Source organism: Pan troglodytes, chromosome 9, assembly GCF_028858775.2.
Source record: "Pan troglodytes isolate AG18354 chromosome 9, NHGRI_mPanTro3-v2.0_pri, whole genome shotgun sequence".
NCBI classification, from domain to species: Eukaryota; Metazoa; Chordata; class Mammalia; order Primates; family Hominidae; genus Pan; species Pan troglodytes.
Window position 1 is genome coordinate 5,339,495 of NC_072407.2, and position 22,603 is coordinate 5,362,097.

The 22,603-nt window shown below is 61.7% G+C and overlaps 1 protein-coding gene and 1 long non-coding RNA gene across 2 annotated transcripts in view; one reads left to right on the top strand and one right to left on the bottom strand.

Annotated features, from left to right (window-relative positions):
* Positions 1–22,298, top strand: part of MUC2 (mucin 2, oligomeric mucus/gel-forming) — a 39,022-nt gene extending 16,724 nt beyond the window's left edge. The window contains exons 27-52 of the mRNA XM_063783698.1: positions 261–304; positions 706–909; positions 1,397–1,414; positions 2,005–6,539; positions 6,747–7,286; positions 7,320–10,980; positions 11,395–11,763; positions 12,494–12,691; positions 12,929–13,173; positions 13,484–13,658; positions 14,145–14,392; positions 15,002–15,185; positions 15,509–15,737; positions 16,463–16,641; positions 17,033–17,102; positions 17,241–17,341; positions 17,575–17,606; positions 18,874–19,051; positions 19,441–19,545; positions 19,795–19,835; positions 19,964–20,086; positions 20,338–20,436; positions 21,071–21,199; positions 21,437–21,476; positions 21,691–21,817; positions 21,926–22,298. Of these exons, the coding sequence (XP_063639768.1) occupies positions 261–304; positions 706–909; positions 1,397–1,414; positions 2,005–6,539; positions 6,747–7,286; positions 7,320–10,980; positions 11,395–11,763; positions 12,494–12,691; positions 12,929–13,173; positions 13,484–13,658; positions 14,145–14,392; positions 15,002–15,185; positions 15,509–15,737; positions 16,463–16,641; positions 17,033–17,102; positions 17,241–17,341; positions 17,575–17,606; positions 18,874–19,051; positions 19,441–19,545; positions 19,795–19,835; positions 19,964–20,086; positions 20,338–20,436; positions 21,071–21,199; positions 21,437–21,476; positions 21,691–21,817; positions 21,926–22,145 (12,094 nt within the window). The 3' untranslated portion in view covers positions 22,146–22,298. The remainder of the gene's footprint in view (positions 1–260; positions 305–705; positions 910–1,396; positions 1,415–2,004; positions 6,540–6,746; positions 7,287–7,319; positions 10,981–11,394; positions 11,764–12,493; positions 12,692–12,928; positions 13,174–13,483; positions 13,659–14,144; positions 14,393–15,001; positions 15,186–15,508; positions 15,738–16,462; positions 16,642–17,032; positions 17,103–17,240; positions 17,342–17,574; positions 17,607–18,873; positions 19,052–19,440; positions 19,546–19,794; positions 19,836–19,963; positions 20,087–20,337; positions 20,437–21,070; positions 21,200–21,436; positions 21,477–21,690; positions 21,818–21,925) is intronic.
* Positions 1,365–13,022, bottom strand: LOC134807321 (uncharacterized). The gene is made up of 3 exons (XR_010147417.1): positions 12,689–13,022; positions 3,565–3,701; positions 1,365–2,184 (listed from the first exon to the last, which is right to left on the bottom strand). It is a non-coding gene; the product is annotated as an uncharacterized LOC134807321 (long non-coding RNA).
* Positions 22,299–22,603: the final 305 nt, after the last annotated feature.

Sequence of the window (22,603 nt, forward strand, 5' to 3'; positions counted from 1 at the left end):
CACAGAGGTACCAGTCCCTCACTGCGGCGGGGGGTCTTCTGTTCTCATCCCATCCTCTGGGTCTGGCTTTTTCCTTCCTCTCCTCGCCCCTGCTCTGTTCCCACAGTTACAACCCAATGGGGGGCTCTTCCGGAGCTGGCTTTGGGGCAGTGCCCGGGGGCTTTGGGCTCGGTACTAGCCACATGGGGAAGCTGGGGGTCTGAGCAGGGTGGGCGCGTTGTCAGTGGAGTGGGACTTGTAGCCATGTGCTTGCTTTGCAGCGTGTGCACCAACTCCTCCCAAGTCGTCTGCAGGCCGGAGGAAGGTAAGGTGCCCTCTGCTGCCAGCCCTGCGGTGGCCGGGCCCATCCTGGGGAAGCCTGTGGGGCCTTGGATGGGTGGGGGGGTGCTGGTCTCCTCCTGGGCTCTGCCCCTTTGGTCCCCCCCAGCTCAGACCCACCTCCGATGTGTATCAGCCCTGGGGGGCTGCTGTGACCCATTTTGTTTCTTCTGGGGTGTCGGTGTCCTGTGGGGAATTTCCATCACCCTCTCCCGTTATCCAGCTTCTGCGTTCTGATGAGATTCCCTTTATTCAAAGAGAGGGGCTCTGGGACGGGTGCAGTCTCACTGGAGCATTTCTTAGCTGCTTGTGGGGGCTCAGGCACACCTGGCCTTCCTCCTATCTTGCTCCTGATGAGGTAATTCTTGGCCTCACCCTCACCCCCAGGAAAGATTCTTAACCAGACCCAGGATGGCGCCTTCTGCTACTGGGAGATCTGTGGCCCCAACGGGACGGTGGAGAAGCACTTCAACATCTGTTCCATTACGACACCCCCATCCACCCTGACCACCTTCACCACCATCACCCTCCCCACCACCCCCACCACCTTCACCACTACCACCACCACCACCACCCCGACCTCCAGCACAGGTAAGGCCCCCTGGTTCCCTGCATGCTTCCTCGGGCTCTCACCTTCCCCTGCATCCAGCATGCAGCACAGAGGGCTCTTTCAGGGGCAGGCCCCGGCCCGGTGCAGCCAGGCTGTGACCCCTGCACACCAGCTGCAGAGTGAGGTGACAGTGGCATTCCCCTGCACTGAGGTGTGAGGGGGCCTGCCCTGGCTCCCCTGGCCTGGTGCATTGAGATAGTAGCATCCTGACCACATCCCCAAGCCCAGACCACAGTGGAGGGTCACCTGGGGAGATTTCTGAAAACCAGCAGGAAACTATCCCTAAGGGTTAGAGAAATTTTCTTATGTTCCCCTGCGTTTGTTCTGGTTGAAATCCTAGCTACCACTGAACAAGCCACCAGGGGTATGGTAGCCACAGAAAAAAGAAACTTTTTTTTAAAAAAGGCAAGATTTTAAAAGATCTTGAACTATATAATGATATCCTCTTTTCTTCCTGCTTTATTGCAGTTTTATCAACAACTCCGAGTAAGTGACGGTGATGATATTCATGATGACAAGCAGGGTGGGAGGAGCGAAGTCTTATAAAATCACCTGCAGGATGCTTCCTTCAGGGCCCAGATGTGAGGCTGGCGGGGCTGGACTCCTCTGCTTACGGACCAAAGATGGATGTATTTTGGCCACTTCATTCATGGTTTGCTGAGGCCAGGGGCTAAAGTGAGACCTGATTGGCTGTCGGTGACAATATTGCTGGTTAAGAGTGGAGACAAAGCCCCTTCCGTCACACTTCCTTACTGGAATGGGCAGCTCTCTTGTTATTGATTCTTTGAAAAAAAAGTATTGAAAATAGCTGAGGAAGGGGTCCATCACACCCAGGTGTGGCTCTGGGTGGCCCCGTCTCTTTGGGCTCAGGTTTTCAGTTGCAAAATGAGGATGGAAGTGGTGTCCAGCCCTGAGCTCTCTGGCCCTGCACTCTGGTTTTTTGGCAATGACAGGGAAAAGAGAGATTGCAGCTGGGGGATGGTCATGGAGGTCCCTGGGTCCTCTGAATCCTGGTGGCTTCCTGGAGGTGCCTCTCCCCAGGTGTGAAAGACAAGAGCTTGGTTTTGCTTCCCTAGAGCTGTGCTGCCTCTGGTCTGACTGGATCAATGAGGACCACCCCAGCAGGGGCAGCGACGGCGGCGACCGAGAAACATTTGATGGGGTCTGCGGGGCCCCTGAGGACATCGAGTGCAGGTCGGTCAAGGATCCCCACCTCAGCTTGGAGCAGCTAGGCCAGAAGGTGCAGTGCGATGTCTCTGTTGGGTTCATTTGCAAGAATGAAGACCAGTTTGGAAATGGACCATTTGGACTGTGTTACGACTACAAGATACGTGTCAATTGTTGCTGGCCCATGGATAAGTGTATCACCACTCCCAGCCCTCCAACTACCACTCCCAGCCCTCCACCAACCAGCACGACCACCCTTCCACCAACCACCACCCCCAGCCCTCCAACCACCACCACAACCACCCCTCCACCAACCACCACCCCCAGCCCTCCAATAACCACCACGACCACCCCTCCACCAACCACCACTCCCAGCCCTCCAATAACCACCACGACCACCCCTCCACCAACCACCACTCCCAGCCCTCCAACTACCACTCCCAGCCCTCCAACCACCACTCCCAGCCCTCCAACAACCACTCCCAGCCCTCCAACCACCACTCCCAGCCCTCCAACCACCACTCCCAGCCCTCCAACAACCACTCCCAGCCCTCCAACTACCACTCCCAGTCCTCCAACCACCACTCCCAGCCCTCCAACTACCACTCCCAGCCCTCCAACAACCACCACAACCACCCCTCCACCAACCACCACTCCCAGTCCTCCAACGACTACGCCCATCACTCCACCAACCAGCACTACTATCCTTCCACCAACCACCACTCCCAGCCCTCCAACAATCACCACAACCACCCCTCCACCAACCACCACTCCCAGCCCTCCACCAACCACCACAACCACCCCTCCACCAACCACCACTCCCAGCCCTCCAACAACGACCAGAACCACCCCTCCACCAACCACCACTCCCAGCCCTCCAACAACTACACCCATCACTCCACCAACCAGCACTACAACCCTTCCACCAACCGCCACTCCCAGCCCTCTAACAACCACCACAACCACCCCTCCACCAACCACCACTCCCAGCCCTCCACCAACCACCACAACCACCCCTCCACCAACCACCACTCCCAGCCCTCCAACAACCACCGCTCCAAGCCCTCCAACAACCACCACAACCACCCCTCCACCAACCACCACTCCCAGCCCTCCAACAACCACCACTCCCAGGCCTCCAATAACCACCACAACCACCCCTCCACCAACCACCACTCCCAGCCCTCCAACAACCACCACGACCACCCCTTCACCAACCACCACCCCCAGCTCTCCAATAACCACCACAACCACCCCTTCCTCAACTACCACTCCCAGCCCTCCACCAACCACCACGACCACCCCTTCACCAACCACCACTTCCAGCCCTCTAACAACTACTCCTCTACCTCCATCAATAACTCCTGCTACATTTTCACCATTCTCAACGACAACCCCTACTATCCCATGCGTGCCTGTCTGCAATTGGACTGGCTGGCTGGATTCTGGAAAACCCAACTTTCACAAACCAGGTGGAGATATGGAATTGATTGGAGACGTCTGTGGACCAGGCTGGGCAGCTAACATCTCTTGCAGAGCCACCATGTATCCTGATGTTCCCATTGGACAGCTTGGACAAACGGTGGTGTGTGATGTCTCTGTGGGGCTGGTATGCAAAAATGAAGACCAAAAGCCAGGTGGGGTCATCCCTATGGCCTTCTGCCTCAACTACGAGATCAACGTTCAGTGCTGTGAGTGTGTCACCCAACCCACCACCATGACAACCACCACCACAGAGACCCTAACCCCAAACGCCATCACCACCACCATTACGATGACCCCAACCCCAACACCCACTGGCACACAGACCCCAACCCCGACACCCATCACCACCACCACTACGGTGACCCCAACCCCAACACCCACTGGCACACAGAGTACAACCCCGACAGCCATCACCACCACCACTATGGTGACCCCAACCCCAACACCCACCGGCACACAGACCCCAACCCCGACAGCCATCACCACCACGACTACGGGGACCCCAACCCCAACACCCACCGGCACACAGAGTACAACGCCGACACCCATCACCACCACCACTACGGTGACCCCAACCCCAACACCCACCGGCACACAGACCCCAACCCCGACAGCCATCACCACCACCACTACGGGGACCCCAACCCCAACACCCACCGGCACACAGAGTACAACGCCGACACCCATCACCACCACCACTACGGTGACCCCAACCCCAACACCCACCGGCACACAGACCCCAACCCCGACAGCCATCACCACCACGACTACGGGGACCCCAACCCCAACACCCACCGGCACACAGAGTACAACGCCGACACCCATCACCACCACCACTACGGTGACCCCAACCCCAACACCCACCGGCACACAGAGTACAACCCCGACAGCCTTCACAACCACCACTATGGTGACCCCAACCCCAACACCCACTGGCACGCAGACCCCAACCCCGACAGCCATCAACACCACGACTACGGTGACCCCAACCCCAACACCCACCGGCACACAGAGTACAACCCCGACACCCATCACCACCACCACTACGGTGACCCCAACCCCAACACCCACCGGCACACAGAGTACAACCCCGACACCCATCACCACCACGACTACGGTGACCCCAACCCCAACACCCACTGGCACACAGAGTACAACCCCGACACCCATCACCACCACCACTACGGTGACCCCAACCCCAACACCCACTGGCTCACAGACCCCAACCACGACACCCATCACCACCACTACGGTGACACCAACTCCGACACCCACCGGCACACAGACCCCAACCACGACACCCATCACCACCACTACGGTGACCCCAACCCCAACACCCACCGGCACACAGACCCCAACCCCAATCACCATCACCACCACCACTACGGTGACCCCAACCCCAACACCCACCGGCACACAGAGTACAACCCCGACACTGATCACCACCACCACTACGGTGACCCCAACCCCAACACCCACCGGCACACAGACCCCAACCACGACACCCATCACCACCACTACGGTGACACCAACTCCAACACCCACCGGCACACAGACCCCAACCACGACACCCATCACCACCACTACGGTGACCCCAACCCCAACAACCACTGGCACACAGACCCTAACCCCAACCACCATCACCACCACCACTACGGTGACCCCAACCCCAACACCCACCGGCACACAGAGTACAACCGCGACACCCATCACCACCACCACTACGGTGACCCCAACCCCAACACCCACCGGCACACAGAGTACAACCCCGACACCCATCACCACCACCACTACGGTGACCCCAACCCCCACGGGCACACAGACCCCAACATCGACACCCATCAGCACCACCACTACGGTGACCCCAACCCCAACACCCACCGGCACACAGACGCCAACCCCGACACCCATCAGCACCACCATTACGGTGACCCCAACCCCAACACCCACCGGCACACAGACCCCAACCACGACACCCATCACCACCACCACTACGGTGACCCCAACCCCAACACCCACCGGCACACAGACCCCAACATCGACACCCATCACCACCACCACTACGGTGACCCCAACCCCAACACCCACCGGCACAGAGACCGCAACATCGACACCCATCACCACCACCACTACGGTGACCCCAACCCCAACACCCACCGGCACACAGACCCCAACATCAACACCCATCACCACCACCACTACGGTGACCCCAACGCCAACACCCACCGGCACACAGACCCCAACATCGACACCCATCACCACCACCACTACGGTGACCCCAACCCCAACACCCACCGGCACACAGACCCCAACATCGACACCCATCACCACCACCACTACGGTGACCCCAACCCCAACACCCACCGGCACACAGAGTACAACCCCGACACTCATCACCACCACCAGTACGGTGACCCCAACCCCAACACCCACGGGCACACAGACCCCAACATCGACACCCATCACCACCACCACTACGGTGACCCCAACCCCAACACCCACCGGCACACAGACCCCAACCCCGACACCCATCAGCACCACCATTACGGTGACCCCAACCCCAACACCCACCGGCACACAGACCCCAACATCGACACCCATCACCACCACTACGGTGACCCCAACCCCAACACCCACCGGTACACAGACCCCAACATCGACACCCATCACCACCACCACTACGGTGACCCCAACCCCAACACCGACCGGCACACAGACCCCAACATCGACACCCATCGCCACCACCACTACGGTGACCCCAACGCCAACACCCACCGGCACACAGACCCCAACATCGACACCCATCACCACCACCACTACGGTGACCCCAACCCCAACACCCACCGGCACACAGACCCCAACCCCGACAGCCATCACCACCACCACTACGGTGACCCCAACCCCAACACCCACGGGCACACAGACCCCAACATCGACACCCATCAGCACCATCACTACGGTGACCCCAACCCCAACACCCACCAGCACACAGACCCCAACATCGACACCCATCACCACCACCAGTACGGTGACCCCAATGCCAACACCCACCGGCACACAGACCCCAACCCCGAAAGCCATCACCACCACGACTATGGTGACCCCAACCCCAACACCCACCGGCTCACAGACCCCAATATCGACACCCATCACCACCACCACTAAGGTGACCCCAACCCCAACACCCACCGGCACACAGAGTACAACCCCGACACCCATCACCACCACCACTACGGTGACCCCAACCCCAACACCCACCGGCACACAGACCCCAACCACGACACCCATCACCACCACTACGGTGACACCAACTCCAACACCCACCGGCACACAGACCCCAACCACGACACCCATCACCACCACTACGGTGATCCCAACCCCAACACCCACCGGCACACAGACCCTAACCCCAACCACCATCACCACCACCACTACGGTGACCCCAACCCCAACACCCACCGGCACACAGAGTACAACCCCGACACCCATCACCACCACCACTACGGTGACCCCAACCCCAACACCCACCGGCACACAGAGTACAACCCCCACACCCATCACCACCACCACTACGGTGACCCCAACCCCAACACCCACCGGCACACAGACCCCAACCACGACACCCATCACCACCACTACGGTGACACCAACTCCAACACCCACCGGCACACAGACCCCAACTACGACACCCATCACCACAACTACGGTGACTCCAACCCCAACAACCACTGGCACACAGACCCTAACCCCAACCACCATCACCACCACCACTATGGTGACCCCAACCCCAACACCCACCGGCACACAGAGTACAACCCTGACACCCATCACCACCACCACTACGGTGACCCCAACCCCAACACCCACCGGCACACATACCCCAACATCGACACCCATCACCACCACCACTACGGTGACCCAAACCCCAACACCCACAGGCACACAGACCGCAACATCGACACCCATCACCACTACCACTATGGTGACCCCAACCCCAACACCCACCGGCACACAGAGTACAACCCCGACACCCATCACCACCACCAGTACGGTGACCCCAACCCCAACACCCACGGGCACACAGACCCCAACATCCACACCCATCACCACCACCACTACGGTGACCCCAACCCCAACACCCACCGGCACACAGACCCCAACATCGACACCCATCACCACCACCACTACGGTGACCCCAACCCCAACACCCACCGGCACACAGAGTACAACCCCGACACTCATCACCACCACCAGTACGGTGACCCCAACCCCAACACCCACCGGCACACAGAGTACAACCCCCACACCCATCACCACCACCACTACGGTGACCCCAACCCCAACACCCACCGGCACACAGACCCCAACCACGACACCCATCACCACCACTACGGTGACACCAACTCCAACACCCACCGGCACACAGACCCCAACCACGACACCCATCACCACCACTACGGTGACCCCAACCCCAACAACCACTGGCACACAGACCCTAACCCCAACCACCATCACCACCACCACTACGGTGACCCCAACCCCAACACCCACCGGCACACAGACGCCAACCCCGACACCCATCAGCACCACCATTACGGTGACCCCAACCCCAACACCCACTGGCACACAGAGTACAACCCCGACACCCATCACCACCACCACTACGGTGACCCCAACCCCAACACCCACGGGCACACAGACCCCAACATCGACACCCATCAGCACCACCACTACGGTGACCCCAACCCCAACACCCACCGGCACACAGACGCCAACCCCGACACCCATCAGCACCACCATTACGGTGACCCCAACCCCAACACCCACCGGCACACAGACCCCAACCACGACACCCATCACCACCACCACTACGGTGACCCCAACCCCAACACCCACCGGCACACAGACCCCAACATCGACACCCATCACCACCACCACTACGGTGACCCCAACCCCAACACCCACCGGCACACAGACCGCAACATCGACACCCATCACCACCACCACTACGGTGACCCCAACCCCAACACCCACCGGCACACAGACCCCAACATCAACACCCATCACCACCACCACTACGGTGACCCCAACGCCAACACCCACCGGCACACAGACCCCAACATCGACACCCATCACCACCACCACTACGGTGACCCCAACCCCAACACCCACCGGCACACAGACCCCAACATCGACACCCATCACCACCACCACTACGGTGACCCCAACCCCAACACCCACCGGCACACAGAGTACAACCCCGACATTCATCACCACCACCAGTACGGTGACCCGAACCCCAACACCCACGGGCACACAGACCCCAACATCGACACCCATCACCACCACCACTACGGTGACCCCAACCCCAACACCCACCGGCACACAGACCCCAACCCCGACACCCATCAGCACCACCATTACGGTGACCCCAACCCCAACACCCACCGGCACACAGACCCCAACATCGACACCCATCACCACCACTACGGTGACCCCAACCCCAACACCCATCGGCACACAGACCCCAACATCGACACCCATCACCACCACCACTACGGTGACCCCAACCCCAACACCGACCGGCACACAGACCCCAACATCGACACCCATTGCCACCACCACTACGGTGACCCCAACGCCAACACCCACCAGCACACAGACCCCAACATCGACACCCATCACCACCACCACTACGGTGACCCCAACCCCAACACCCACCGGCACACAGACCCCAACCCCGACAGCCATCACCACCACCACTACGGTGACCCCAACCCCAACACCCACGGGCACACAGACCCCAACATCGACACCCATCAGCACCATCACTACGGTGACCCCAACCCCAACACCCACCGGCACACAGACCCCAACCCTGACACCCATCAGCACCACCATTACGGTGACCCCAACCCCAACACCCACCAGCACACAGACCCCAACATCGACACCCATCACCACCACCAGTACGGTGACCCCAACGCCAACACCCACCGGCACACAGACCCCAACATCGACACCCATCACCACCACCACTACGGTGACCCCAACCCCAACACCCACCGGCACACAGACCCCAACCCCGAAAGCCATCACCACCACGACTATGGTGACCCCAACCCCAACACCCACCGGCACACAGACCCCAACATCGACACCCATCACCACCACCACTACGGTGACCCCAACCCCAACACCCACCGGCACACAGAGTACAACCCCGACACCCATCACCACCACCACTACGGTGACCCCAACCCCAACACCCACCAGCACACAGACCCCAACCACGACACCCATCACCACCACTACGGTGACACCAACTCCGACACCCACCGGCACACAGACCCCAACCACGACACCCATCACCACCACTACGGTGATCCCAACCCCAACACCCACCGGCACACAGACCCTAACCCCAACCACCATCACCACCACCACTACGGTGACCCCAACCCCAACACCCACCGGCACACAGAGTACAACCCCGACACCCATCACCACCACCACTACGGTGACCCCAACCCCAACACCCACCGGCACACAGAGTACAACCCCCACACCCATCACCACCACCACTACGGTGACCCCAACCCCAACACCCACCGGCACACAGACCCCAACCACGACACCCATCACCACCACTACGGTGACACCAACTCCAACACCCACCGGCACACAGACCCCAACTACGACACCCATCACCACAACTACGGTGACTCCAACCCCAACAACCACTGGCACACAGACCCTAACCCCAACCACCATCACCACCACCACTATGGTGACCCCAACCCCAACACCCACCGGCACACAGAGTACAACCCTGACACCCATCACCACCACCACTACGGTGACCCCAACCCCAACACCCACCGGCACACATACCCCAACGTCGACACCCATCACCACCACCACTACGGTGACCCAAACCCCAACACCCACAGGCACACAGACCGCAACATCGACACCCATCACCACTACCACTATGGTGACCCCAACCCCAACACCCACCGGCACACAGAGTACAACCCCGACACCCATCACCACCACCAGTACGGTGACCCCAACCCCAACACCCACGGGCACACAGACCCCAACATCGACACCCATCAGCACCACCACTACGGTGACCCCAACCCCAACACCCACCGGCACACAGACCCCAATCCTGACACCCATCAGCACCACCACTACGGTGACCCCAACCCCAACACCCACCGGCACACAGACCCCAACCACGACACCCATCACCACCACCACTACGGTGACCCCAACCCCAACACCCACCGGCACACAGACCCCAACATCGACACCCATCACCACCACCACTAAGGTGACCCCAACCCCAACACCCACCGGCACACAGAGTACAACCCCGACACCCATCACCACCACGTCTACGGTGACCCCAACCCCAACACCCACCGGCACACAGAGTACAACCCCGACACCCATCACCACCACGTCTACGGTGACCCCAACCCCAACACCCACCGGCACACAGAGTACAACCCTGACACCCATCACCACCACGTCTACGGTGACCCCAACCCCAACCCCCACCGGCACACAGAGTACAACCCCGACACACATCACCACCACGTCTACGGTGACCCCAACCCCAACACCCACCGGCACACAGAGTACAACCGCGACACCCATCACCACCACCACTATGGTGACCCAAACCCCAACACCCACCAGCACACAGACCCCAACCACAGCACCCATCACCACCACCACTACGGTGACCCCAACCCCAACACCCACCGGCACACAGACCCCAACCCCTACCGTCATCACCGCCACCACTACGGTGACACCAACTCCAACACCCACCGGCACACAGACCCCAACATCGACACCCATCACCACCACGACTACGGTGACCCCAACCCCAACACCCACCACTGGAAGCACGGGGCCCCCCACCCGCACAAGCACAGCACCCACTGCTGAGTTGACCACATCCAAACCTCCGCCTGAGTCCTCAACCCCTCAGACCTCTCGGTCCACCTCTTCCCCTCTCATGGAGTCAACCACCCTTCTGAGTACCCTATCACCTGCCATTGAGACGACCAGCACGGCCCCACCCTCCACACCCACGGCACCCACGACCACGAGAGGAGGCCACACACTTTCTCCACCGCCCAGCACCACCACGTCCCCTCCAGGTAAGCAGAGCCGCTCGGTTCCTCTGGCCTGCGATGCTTCTTCCTTCCCTTATGCTGGGCAGGACTGTCCCAGGAAGGCTCCAGGCACGTTCTGGGCACCTCCCTGCCCACCAAGCTTGGTCACTGTGTGGGCAGAAGCCACTGACACTGGCCAGTGCTGGGCAGTGAAGCCAAAGGCCATTCCACTTGCCCATAGGACAGCCTTCTTAGGAGCCGCTGACACCGGCCAGTGCTGGGCAGTGGAGCCTAGGCCATCCTGCTCGCCCATAAGATGGCCTTCTTCAGGGGCCCACTGCTATGTGATGCGGTGCTGTGGGAGCCCATCAAGGCTGGGGGGCAGAGAGAGGCTGCCAGTGAGGTGCCTGCGGGTCCTCCTGCTTCTGGCTGCAGCGCCTCCTCGGGGCCTTTTCCTGGTGGACGGCGTGCCGCAGCCAATGCCTTCTGGACGCCTCTTGCTGGCCGTCGGCTTGGCCAGCAAGCTGTGTTGCTGCCGGAGCGCCAGGTCACCTGCAGGCTCTCATGACACTCGGCTGTGGTGATACTGGCCTTGCCGCTCCAACCTGCCTGGTGACTCTGAGAGCCTGGGGGGTGGGCACGAGGCCTTGGTCCTCCAGTTCTGCCACCCAGTCGGCTGTCTGGCTCCCTTGCAGCTGGGGAGTGGCAGTTGGGACCCTGTGGCATCTGAGATGTGCAACGTCTCAGCCCTCACTGGTGTCTCCTGCTCTCACAGGCACCCCCACTCGCGGTACCACGACTGGGTCATCTTCGGCCCCCACCCCCAGCACTGTGCAGACGACCACCACCAGCGCCTGGACCCCCACGCCGACCCCACTCTCCACACCCAGCATCATCACGACCACAGGCCTGAGGCCCTACCCTTCCTCTGTGCTTATCTGCTGTGTCCTGAACGACACCTACTACGCACCAGGTACTCAGGCTGTTCACATCCTGTGCTCGGGTGGCCGAGGCTGGCCCTGGCATGTACCGATGGGTCAGGCGCCAGGGCTGAGATCGCAGTGGGAGCGTCTCAGGAGGCGGCAGCCGTCGAGGGTGGCTGTGTCCAGGGCACGGCTTCCCTTGGGTGGCCTCTGTGGGGACCTCCGCAGGGTCCAGCGGCTAGCCCTGCCTCTGGACGGTGTGATCGTGGGTCTGTCTCCCTTCGCAGGTGAGGAGGTGTACAACGGCACATACGGAGACACCTGTTATTTCGTCAACTGCTCACTGAGCTGTACGTTGGAGTTCTATAACTGGTCCTGCCCATCCACGCCCTCCCCAACGCCCACGCCCTCCAAGTCGACGCCCACGCCCTCCAAGTCGACGCCCACGCCTTCCAAGCCATCGCCCACGCCCTCCAAGCCGACGCCCAGCACCAAGCCCCCCGAGTGCCCAGACTTTGATCCTCCCAGACAGGTCAGTGGGCTGCAGGCGGCTTTGTCCCCACGGCACTCCGCGCAGCATGTCCGGGCAGCCGAGGCCCCAGGCACCACTTCCTGCTGGTCGTCTGAGGGCCGAGGCCTCCAGCAACCCTTGGGTGCCGGGTCTGCCGAGCCCTCCACATTTTCACTGTGCCCCGCCGTGCCTGGCGAGGTGGCTGGCTGCAGTGAGGTCCGTGGAAGCCACTTCGGCCTCCAGCCTCCCGGCTCAGCACCCGCCCCTCCTGAGCGCAGACCACCCCATCCTGTGCCGGTCCCCCTGACCGTCCCTTGCCTCCCGCCCCCAGGAGAACGAGACTTGGTGGCTGTGCGACTGCTTCATGGCCACGTGCAAGTACAACAACACGGTGGAGATCGTGAAGGTGGAGTGTGAGCCGCCGCCCATGCCCACCTGCTCTAACGGCCTCCAACCCGTGCGCGTTGAGGACCCTGACGGCTGCTGCTGGCACTGGGAGTGTGACTGTGAGTCCGGGGCCCCCAGGCCTTCCCCGCATCTCCTGCCCTCTCTGTGGGTGGGGGCTGCAGGGCCTGTCTCCCGGGGGCGGAAGGGCTGAAGCTCCTTGGGCACAGATCCCACTGTGGTGTTCGCTGAGGCTGGGTGACTTCTGAGGGTCTTCTCACAGCCCTGCTTTTGCCTCATTGGGTGGGGAGGGCCTGGGCAGGTGGAGGGCTTGCCTGGTGGAGTTAGGGCCCCTCCCTGGAACAAGGGTGCTTCTGAGGCAAGAGGGGGCTGAGTTGAAGTTTGAACCCTGGTCCGTCCTGCAGAATGGGCCACTGTGGGTGCGCCAGGGCAAGTGCAGCTCAGATGTCCCCGTGCCCACGCACAGGAGTGGGGTTTTCAGGCCCCAGCTTCCTGCTGGCTCTTCCTGACTGTGCCCCAGCCCAGCCCTTGCACCCGACCCCGGCCGAGGGGCACAGGCGGCACGGCTCACTCCGGCTCCCTTGCAGGCTACTGCACGGGCTGGGGCGACCCGCACTATGTCACCTTCGATGGACTCTACTACAGCTACCAGGGCAACTGCACCTACGTGCTGGTGGAGGAGATCAGCCCCTCCGTGGACAACTTCGGAGTTTACATCGACAACTACCACTGCGATCCCAACGACAAGGTGTCCTGCCCCCGCACCCTCATCGTGCGCCACGAGACCCAGGAGGTGCTGATCAAGACTGTGCATATGATGCCCATGCAGGTGCAGGTAGGCACAGTGTGGCCACAGGAGGCTGGCATGGAGGCGGGTGCTGACATGGGCCCCAATGCACCCTGGTTCCCCAGGGGCCAGAGGACTGGGCTGTGGGGGTGCCGAGGCATAGCCTCTCCTAGAGCCGGGCTAGAAGGTAGGATGGGGTGGGCGACTGGCTCCGGGACATATCAGCTCTTCCTGCAGGCCCTCCAGGTGTGTCCTGGGCCCCTCGAGCCCTGGCACCATGCCATGCTGGGCACAGTCTCTGCAGCAGAAGCTGCCTCCTGAGGACAGAGTCAGGGACAGGGCTCTGCACACCCTTGGCTGAGATGCCCCTACTTGCAGGGGAATCATTGGTTCTGAGGCTCAGGAGGCCCTGGGAGCCTGCACGGGGCTCCACAGTCCCCAGGTGCTCCCAGGAGAGCTCCTTCACTGGCTCACCCATGGGACCAGGGTCTGGTTGGGAGCAGTGGAGTGGGAGCAAGAAAGGGGGCAGGAAAGCGGGGTAGGCAGGGCCCTCTCCCTACATGTGTAGATCAGAGAGCAGGCGGGGTGGGGCAGCCCTGGAGCTCTCCCAAGGAGAGGACCGAGGCAGCTGCAGCTCCCATGGTGTGTCGGCCGCAGGTGCAGGTGAACAGGCAGGCGGTGGCGCTGCCCTACAAGAAGTACGGGCTGGAGGTGTACCAGTCTGGCATCAACTACGTGGTGGACATCCCCGAGCTGGGTGTCCTCGTCTCCTACAATGGCCTGTCCTTCTCCGTCAGGCTGCCCTACCACCGGTTTGGCAACAACACCAAGGGCCAGTGTGGTGAGTTCCGTGACCCCCATGGCCCCTGAGGCCCCCACGGCTGCCACCGTCCCCTGTGCCCCCATGTCCTGCCCCAGGGCGGGTGGCCAGGCCAGGCTGAGGCTGAGGCTGCATGTAAACACCCATGGGCCCGGCTGTGGGCCTCTTGCCCCGCTGCTCGGGGCTGCTGTGGCCATCACCCGGGTTCAGTCCCTGTGAGGAGCCAACAGGAGGGGGCCTGGCCTGGTCTCTGCCCTCGGCCCTGGCTGGCTGGTCCTGGGCATCTGGGCTGGAGAAGGGCAGGGCTTACCCTGTCTGCAACGTGGCCTCTCTCACTGATACAGGCACCTGCACCAACACCACCTCCGACGACTGCATTCTGCCCAGCGGGGAGATCATCTCCAACTGTGAGGCTGCGGCCGACCAGTGGCTGGTGAACGACCCCTCCAAGCCACACTGCCCCCACAGCAGCTCCACGACCAAGCGCCCGGCCGTCACTGTGCCCGGGGGCGGCAAAACAACCCCACACAAGGACTGCACCCCATCTCCCCTCTGCCAGCTCATCAAGGACAGGTGACCCCGCCCAGGCCTGCCTGTGGCCATGACACCAATAAGCTGAGGGCCTCTGTGCCCCAGCCCCCGGCTCTTGCAAAGAGGAAGGAGGCAGCGCGTGGGGCCTGGCGCTGGGGCTGGGAAGGCACGGAGCCGCGGAACCAGGATCAGGCGCTAGGTCGCCACAGGGTCCAGGACCCAGGCCCTTGGGTTCCACGGGGCTGAGCTGCCACGTCCGGCCTGTGCCTTTGTTGAACTCCACAGTCTCTCCTGGCTCCCGGGAAGGTGCAGGGCTGGCCGAGTGTGAGGCCCGGAGTAAACCAGTCACCCCAGGACAGAGCTCAGGGCTGATATTGGGAGGGCAGATTTGGGCTTTGACAGAGAGGGGGTGCTCCTAACGCTGGCAGTCATGGGGGGTCAGCATCCTGTCCCTGGAAGTATAGGGGCCAGGTACAGGCTAGGTGTCCATCTGCCAGGGTTGCTGGAGGGGGTCCTGAAGCTGATGACCACATAGACATGGCTTCTATCTCTGGGAGCCGGACTGCAGAGCCACCTTGCTCGGCCATCCCTTGGTCTGTCCCTGAGCTGTCCCCCTGGCTGGCCTGTCCCTTGACCCTCCATCAGCCACAGGTGCCTCTCTGGCGGGTGCCGGACTCCAGGAGGACAGTCCGGGCAGAGACGCTGGGGTAGGGAGCAGGGGAGAGGCAGGTGCCACCTGAGTGTGACCTGTGCCTCTCCCTGCGCAGCCTGTTTGCCCAGTGCCACGCACTGGTGCCCCCGCAGCACTACTACGATGCCTGCGTGTTCGACAGCTGCTTCATGCCAGGCTCGAGCCTGGAGTGCGCCAGTCTGCAGGCCTACGCAGCCCTCTGCGCCCAGCAGAACGTCTGCCTCGACTGGCGGAACCACACGCATGGGGCCTGCTGTAAGTGCCCATCTGCCCCTGCCCTGGAGCTGGGGGCCTGCAGGCCAGACGTGGTCTCTAGGCTCTGCCAGGTGCTGTGCCCAGCCTGAAGCTAGACCTAGGTGGGCTGCGGCCAGGGACGCAGAGATGGTGGGTGTGAGACCAGGGCTGGGGCCATGGGGTGGGGAAGGCCAGGCTGGAGGCGCTGAGGTGCTGGGGCTTCTGCCAGCATCGCTAAATGCAACTGGGTGCCCACCACCCAGCTTGGGACAACCTCGAGGGCGGAGGTTGATGCCCAGGCAGCTGGTCACCCTCCTCCGTGTGTGGGGCACTGGGCAGCTGTCACTCAAGGGGGTCCAGGCTCCTCCGCCTGACATGAGGCAGCCCTCTGACCTCTGCCCATGTCCCGCAGTGGTGGAGTGCCCATCTCACAGGGAGTATCAGGCCTGTGGCCCTGCAGAAGAGCCCACGTGCAAATCCAGGTATGTTGTTTGAGGGTCCACCAGGACCGTGGGCTTGCCTTCTGCAGTGCGGAGGGTGGCATCATCCGGGCATAGCAGTCCCACCTGCCAGCTCCCCAGCCCCACCCCACCTGTCTGACAATGCCCTCCCGCCCCCAGCTCCTCCCAGCAGAACAACGCAGTCCTGGTGGAAGGCTGCTTCTGTCCTGAGGGCACCATGAACTACGCTCCTGGCTATGATGTCTGCGTGAAGACCTGCGGTAGGCCACCCACTCACACTGTCCCCTCCTGCCTCCTCCTGGGTGTCCACGGAGGCTGGGACCAGGACGCTGACCACCCCCCACCCCTGCTCCCTGTTGCACAAGGACTCTGCTAACACAACTTGTCTCCTGGGTGTCCATGGAGGCTGGGACCAGGAGGCTGACCACCCCCACCCCTGCTCCCTGCTGCACAAGGACTCTGCTAACACAACTTGTTTCTTCCCTCTTCCTAGGCTGTGTGGGACCTGACAATGTGCCCAGAGAGGTAGGCCCCACCGTGTTGCTGGGGGATCCTCCCACAAATTCTGAATTCTGGGGAGTGAGGGATGGACATGAAAACCTGGAGCCTCAAAGATTGAGGAATGAGGTCATCTAAGTCCTGGATGGCTGAGTTGGCAGGGACACCACCCACTCACCCACCCATCCTTCCACCCACCCACTCATCCACCTGTGCACCCATCTACCCACTCACCTACCCCTCCATCCATCCTTCCACCTACCTAGTCATCACCCACTCATCTATGCAGCCCCCCACCCACCCACTCATCCATCCATCCATCCATCCATCCATCCATCCATCCATTCATTCATCCATCCATCCACCTACCCATCCATCCACCATCCATCTACCATCCACCATCCACCCAACCATCCACCATCCATCCATCCACCCATCATCCATCTACCATCCACCCACCCACCTATCCATCCATCCATCCATCCACCATCTGTCTACTATCCACCCACCCACCCATCCATCCATCCATCCACCATCTGTCTACCATCCACCCACCCACCTATCCATCCACCCATCCATCCATCCATCCATCCACCCACCCACCATCTGTCTACCATCCACCCACCCACCTATCCACCCATCCACCCACCCATCCATCCACCCAACCATCCACCATCCATCCATCCATCCACCATCCATCTACCATCCACCCTCCCATCCATCCACGCATCCACCCACCCATCCATCCACCCAACCATCCAACATCCATCCATCCACCCATCCATCCATCCATCCATCCACCATCCACCCACCATCCACCCATTTATCCATCCATTCTCCCTCCCTCCATTCACCACCCATTGGTCATATGATACTCTGTCTAGAAGCTCTGACATGACATCTTGGCCACCTCTGTGCTGCCCATGCCTCCTACCTGTGGTAGCAGCCATGTGGCTGATTCCTTAGCTAAATTCTGCACAAACCTAAGAGGCCTGAGTGGAGAATTTGCCACGTGCCAAGCTCCTGCTGGCAGATGCTGGTGAGCAGGTCATGGCTTTGTGATATCAGTGAATGAGCAGCTACTGTCCTATCCCAGAACCTGCCTGGTGTGCTCAGAAGTGAGGAGGGACACGGTTTTCCCCCAGGAAAACTGTGCTCAGGGTAGCTGTTTCTCAGCACTCTGCTCAGGGTAGCTGTTTCTCCCCGCTGACCACAGCTGCAGCTCTGGGGCTGTGGTGAGGCGGGGCCTGCCTGGCGCCACCTGTCCTCTCAACTCACCCTTCTTTCCCTGCAGTTTGGGGAGCACTTTGAGTTCGACTGCAAGAACTGTGTCTGCCTGGAGGGTGGAAGTGGCATCATCTGTCAGCCCAAGAGGTGCAGCCAGAAGCCCGTTACCCACTGCGTGGAAGACGGCACCTACCTCGCCACGGAGGTCAACCCCGCCGACACCTGCTGCAACATTACCGTCTGCAGTAAGGCCATCCCCTGGGGCCCACGCCACCTCTCAGGGGTGCACACATCCCTGTAGGCTGCTGGGCTGCCTGCTGTCCCCTCCTTGGCAAGTGAGGAAACAGCTGGCTTGGGGGCCTCTGCTGTGCCCCTTGAGAGGGCTTGGGAGGGGGCCGCTGGGCCCAGTCCAGGCATCCCTGCTGCAGGGCCTGACCTGGGTGGGGAGGGGACCCTTGGAGGTGCTGGAGGCCCGACCCTGTGCAGTGGCCCTGGGGGCTTTGCCTGGGAGGAGCCACCCTCACGGCCGCGTGCGCACCCTGTCTTCAGAGTGTAACACCAGCCTGTGCAGTGGCCCCGGGGGCTTGGCCTGGGAGGAGCCACCCTCACGGCCATGTGCACACCCTGTCTTCAGAGTGCAACACCAGCCTGTGCAAAGAGAAGCCCCCCGTATGCCCGCTGGGATTCGAAGTGAAGAGCAAGATGGTGCCTGGAAGGTGCTGTCCCTTTTACTGGTGTGGTAAGCAGGGCTGGTGGGCAGGGCAGGGAGGAGGCTGCCGCCCGGGGTGGGGTGGCTGTAAGGGGGTTGGCTCCCTCCTGGGGGTCTCAGATTCTGGGGACACAGATGGCTGTATGCTTGACTGATGCACCCACCCCAGCCCTGAGCGCTCGCTCCATCCACTGGGTGTGCACCGGGAGTGGGAGTCTGGCCAGGTGGCCGCCCTGGGGCAGTCTCCAATGAACGGCCTTCTCCGTTCTTTCTCCCAAGAGTCCAAGGGGGTGTGCGTTCACGGGAATGCTGAGTACCAGGTGAGCCCTGGGCTGGGTGACGGGGAGGAGGGGAGGAGGGTGGCTGCAGCGTGGGGGTCCTGGCAGGCTGTTGGGCTGGCTGGGATGCTGGAGAGGCCCCTGCCTCATGTCTCTCCCTGTGCCCGAAGCCCGGTTCTCCAGTTTATTCCTCCAAGTGCCAGGACTGCGTGTGCACGGACAAGGTGGACAACAACACCCTGCTCAACGTCATCGCCTGCAGCCACGTGCCCTGCAACACCTCCTGCAGCCCTGTAAGCGGCCACCCTCCTCCTTCAGCCTGCCCTTTTCCCTCCTCCCAGACAAGCACCCAGGCCCATGTCTGCATCGTGACCCTTTCTTTCCTCCTTTCAACGCCAACCTGTCCCTGTCCCTACGTCTCCATCCTGACACCTGCCCAGCCTGGGGCCTCCTCGAGGTGGGGGGTCTCGGCAGCCCTGCAGGCTTTGTGTGGTGTGGGGTACGGCCTGGGAGTTCAGCTGCAGTGGTGTGTCTATGTGCGCAGGGCTTCGAACTCATGGAGGCCCCCGGGGAGTGCTGTAAGAAGTGTGAACAGACGCACTGTATTATCAAACGGCCCGACAACCAGCACGTCATCCTGAAGGTAGGTGTGCACTGCCGGCCCCGACGCGGCTGGGTTGCTTGAGCCCAGGGCAAGGCGCGGGCCACCCAGGATCCCCCAGCTGAGTCCTCCCAGTCCTGGGCGCAGCTGTGATGGGCTCCCTGGGGCTGCCATGACAAATGAGCAGGCGTCTTCAGGGCAGAAAGCGATTCTCCTGGTTCTGCAGCCCAGAAATCCGTAGAGCAAAGGGCCTCAGGGCTGTGCTCCCTCGGAGGCGCTAGGCAAGGACCCTTCCCAGCCTCTGGTCACTCTAGGTGCCCCTTGGCTGTGACCACGAGGTTTCCTTCCCTGTGTCTGCCTCTCCTCTCCCTTTTAAGGATTTAGGCCCCCCAAGCAGGATGATCTCATCTTAGGATCCTTCACTTAATGACACCTTCAAAGACCCCCTTTCCAAGGCAGGTCACATTCATAGATTCAGAGTTAGAACACGGACAGACCTTGGAGGGTTGTGTGGGCTCCAGGCTGGTGCCTGATGTGGGGCCCCGCCCATGTCACTTGTCCTGTGGCCCTGGGCCCCACCAGGAAGCCTCCCCGGCCAGGTGTCTCCAGGGTGTCTTCCTGGCTGGGCTGGGGCTGGGCCTGCTGCCCTCCCTCACCAGAGCTCCCTGCCCCACAGCCCGGGGACTTCAAGAGCGACCCGAAGAACAACTGCACATTCTTCAGCTGCGTGAAGATCCACAACCAGCTCATCTCGTCCGTCTCCAACATCACCTGCCCCAACTTCGATGCCAGCATTTGCATCCCGGTGAGCTGGCCACCTGGGGCCTGGCTGTGTGTGCTCTGCCGGGAGTGGGGGTGCCTGGTGTTCTTGGGGGCTGGGGCCCCAGTGCTGTGACGGTGACCTCGGGCCTGGTCTGAGCTGCCGCAGGAGGCTTTGCCTGGGGCTTTCTGCAGCAGCTACCCCCACCCACGGCATGGTGGGAAGGTGCTCTCATCCCCAGGAATGTCTGGGGGTCCCGGGCTCATTCTCCTTTCCCTCTAGGGCTCCATCACACTCATGCCCAATGGATGCTGCAAGACCTGTGAGTACAGGGCACAGCCTGGGGGGTAGGCAGGGTGGGGGCACAAGGGCTGGTGCCCTCAGCCCCGCCTGGGGTGGCTGGAGGCTGGACAATGGCCGCCGGGTGGGCAGTGAGGGCTGGGGGCTGAGGCCGAGCCTGGGGAGGGGATGCAGCGAGGGCGAGCCTCCTCGAAGATGTGGACGCCCTGCCCTGAGACACTGCCCGCTCTCCCCAGGCACCCCTCGCAATGAGACCAGGGTGCCCTGCTCCACCGTCCCCGTCACCACGGAGGTTTCGTATGCTGGCTGCACCAAGACCGTCCTCATGAATCATTGCTCCGGGTCCTGCGGGACATTTGTCATGTGAGTCCCAGGCTGGGAGTGTGCCTGGAGGGGGTGGTGGAGACCCCAGGGAGGCGAGAGGCCAGCGCTGGCCCCGGAAGGTCACCCCTCACTCCGCCCTCCCCCCAGGTACTCGGCCAAGGCCCAGGCCCTGGACCACAGCTGCTCCTGCTGCAAAGAGGAGAAAACCAGCCAGCGTGAGGTGGTCCTGAGCTGCCCCAATGGCGGCTCGCTGACACACACCTACACCCACATCGAGAGCTGCCAGTGCCAGGACACTGTCTGCGGGCTCCCCACCGGCACCTCCCACCGGTCCAGGCGCTCCCCTAGGCATCTGGGGAGCGGGTGAGCGGGGTGGGCACAGCCCCCTTCACTGCCCTCCACAGCTTTACCGCCCCCGGACCCTCTGAGCCTCCTAAGCTCGGCTTCCTCTCTTCAGATATTTATTGTCTGAGTCTTTGTTCAGTCCTTGCTTTCCAATAATAAACTCAGGGAGACATGCTGCACTGTGTGGTTTAGGTTGGTGCTGCAGGGGTGCGGCTTGGCCACTGTGCATGGCGGAGGCCACCAGGCTCTGCGTGCAGGACACGGGGACACCACACACACGCCACGCGGTTGGCAAATCCCTTGTACCAAATGCACAGGGGACGTGGGGGCTGCCTGCCCTCCGCTCCCCATTCTCACCCTGGGCAAAACCCCCACGGGGCTGTCAAAATGTGGTCAGATTCCCTTGTAGGAATCCCCTGGCCCTGAATCTGTGAAAAGAGCCCTGGGTTCCTTCACAGCCATCTCCCAGGCTTTCCATGG